The following is a 1,479-nucleotide window of genomic DNA, read 5'->3' as shown; positions in this document are numbered from 1 at the left end:
GACAGCAGGACATTGGCCAGGTAGGCCACGCCGGTGAGCAGGTCGCTCAGCGTGATGTTGACCAAGCAGTAGAAGACCCAGCGCCGCGACCGCATGCGCGTGGTGATGGCGGCCAGCACCAGCAGGTTCTCCAGCACCACCAGGCAGCTCACAGCTACAAAGAGGCAGCGCAGGACCCCCTGACCCCGGTCCTCAGGGTCCCCGCGCCCCACCAGGCGCCCAGAGTAGTTGTAGTGTAGCAGGATCAGCCGGCTGTGGCCCTCGGCTGCCAGCCACTGACAGGTCTCGGGGCTGGCAGCCAGGGACCCTGTAGCATTCATAGCGGGACCCCGGGGGCAGACTGAGGCCTGGGGTGGCTGGGCCCGGCAGGGCGGAGCTGCCACCAGCCCGCGCTGTTTCCTGTTGTTTGAAATTTCCTGTTATGTTCAAGGTACCCCCAGGGTGGCGAGGAGGCCGGGGCAGGGACGGGAAACCTAACCGTCATGGGCTGGACAAGGGGGCCCCAGGAAGGTGTCTGGTTGTTCCCGGCTGCAGACCCACCCACCCCTGCCTCGGCCGCCCACTTCCGGTCCTCGAAAGTCCAAGGGCGGGGGCCAGGTGTCAGCTGTGCGCTCCTACCCCCTCTCAAGGGGAACCATTCCGTTCCCACCCGCCCTGAACGACTCCCTCCAGCTCTCGCGAGGGCTGCCCAACATCTAGAAGTGTGTCTGGGCCAGGTTTTGAAGTTTGAGCGTGGACCTGGCCCTCCTCACACTCCCAGACCCACCGAGCCCCCCAAGGTGCCCTGTCCCCAGCTTGCACAAGGATGGTCCTGCAGTTTTACCGCCTGGGTCTGTGTGCGCCTCCCCCTATTTCAAGGTCATTTGACCTAGAACTTTCCTAAAGCAGTGATGTCCCCTTCGCCAACGATGCCAGGCAGGTGTCGCGGGGGCGGGGATGGGGGGGAGGGGTGGCAAGAGTCCTACAGGGGACACAGAACTGACCCAAGACTCCCACCTCAGACTGAGCCCCGATCTGACCGCACCCTGAGACCATGCAGCAGGCAGCACGCTCAGAGCTCAGGGGCGATCCGCTGGGAGAACAGGGCTGCCCACACTGACCTCCCTGGAGCTGCTGCCGTCGGGGCGAGGGGCACGTCTGCAGGAAACAGTGCTCCTGCCCACACCTCCTGCAGCCGTCCAGACCCGTCCCCTCAAAACCTCAAGTCCACTGGTTGGCCTTCGTCTGGACACGTGGCGTGAGCGCGCTGGGCTCAGAGCTGCTCCGAGCCACGCTTCGCAGTTTCCTCCCGGTCTGCGCTCTACAGAGAGCGAGATCCTGCCGTGGGCCCCGAACCCAGGGACTCCCGAACCTCACGAACCTCACGCACAGACGTGAATTTGCCAACCTGATGGCACAGCTGGTGACCAGAGGCGCACAGGTTCATAGGGCCCGCTCAAGGAACGCCCCTTCCGGTGGCGCCCGCAACACGTGCTGCCC

The 1,479-nt window shown here is 64.8% G+C and overlaps 1 protein-coding gene across 1 annotated transcript in view; it reads right to left on the bottom strand.

The window, feature by feature from the left end:
* NCLN (nicalin) overlaps positions 1-320 on the bottom strand; it is a 26,280-nt gene extending 25,960 nt beyond the window's left edge. Inside the window, exon 1 of the mRNA XM_030888300.2 lies at positions 4-320. Within this exon, the coding sequence (XP_030744160.1) occupies positions 4-320 (317 nt within the window). The remainder of the gene's footprint in view (positions 1-3) is intronic.
* Between the last annotated feature and the right edge of the window lie 1,159 nt (positions 321-1,479).

This window comes from Echinops telfairi, unplaced genomic scaffold, assembly GCF_000313985.2.
Source record: "Echinops telfairi isolate 266 unplaced genomic scaffold, ASM31398v2 ScPeMD7_7459;HRSCAF=8497, whole genome shotgun sequence".
NCBI lineage: Eukaryota > Metazoa > Chordata > Mammalia > Afrosoricida > Tenrecidae > Echinops > Echinops telfairi.
This window is presented reverse-complemented; position numbering and strand designations above follow the sequence as displayed.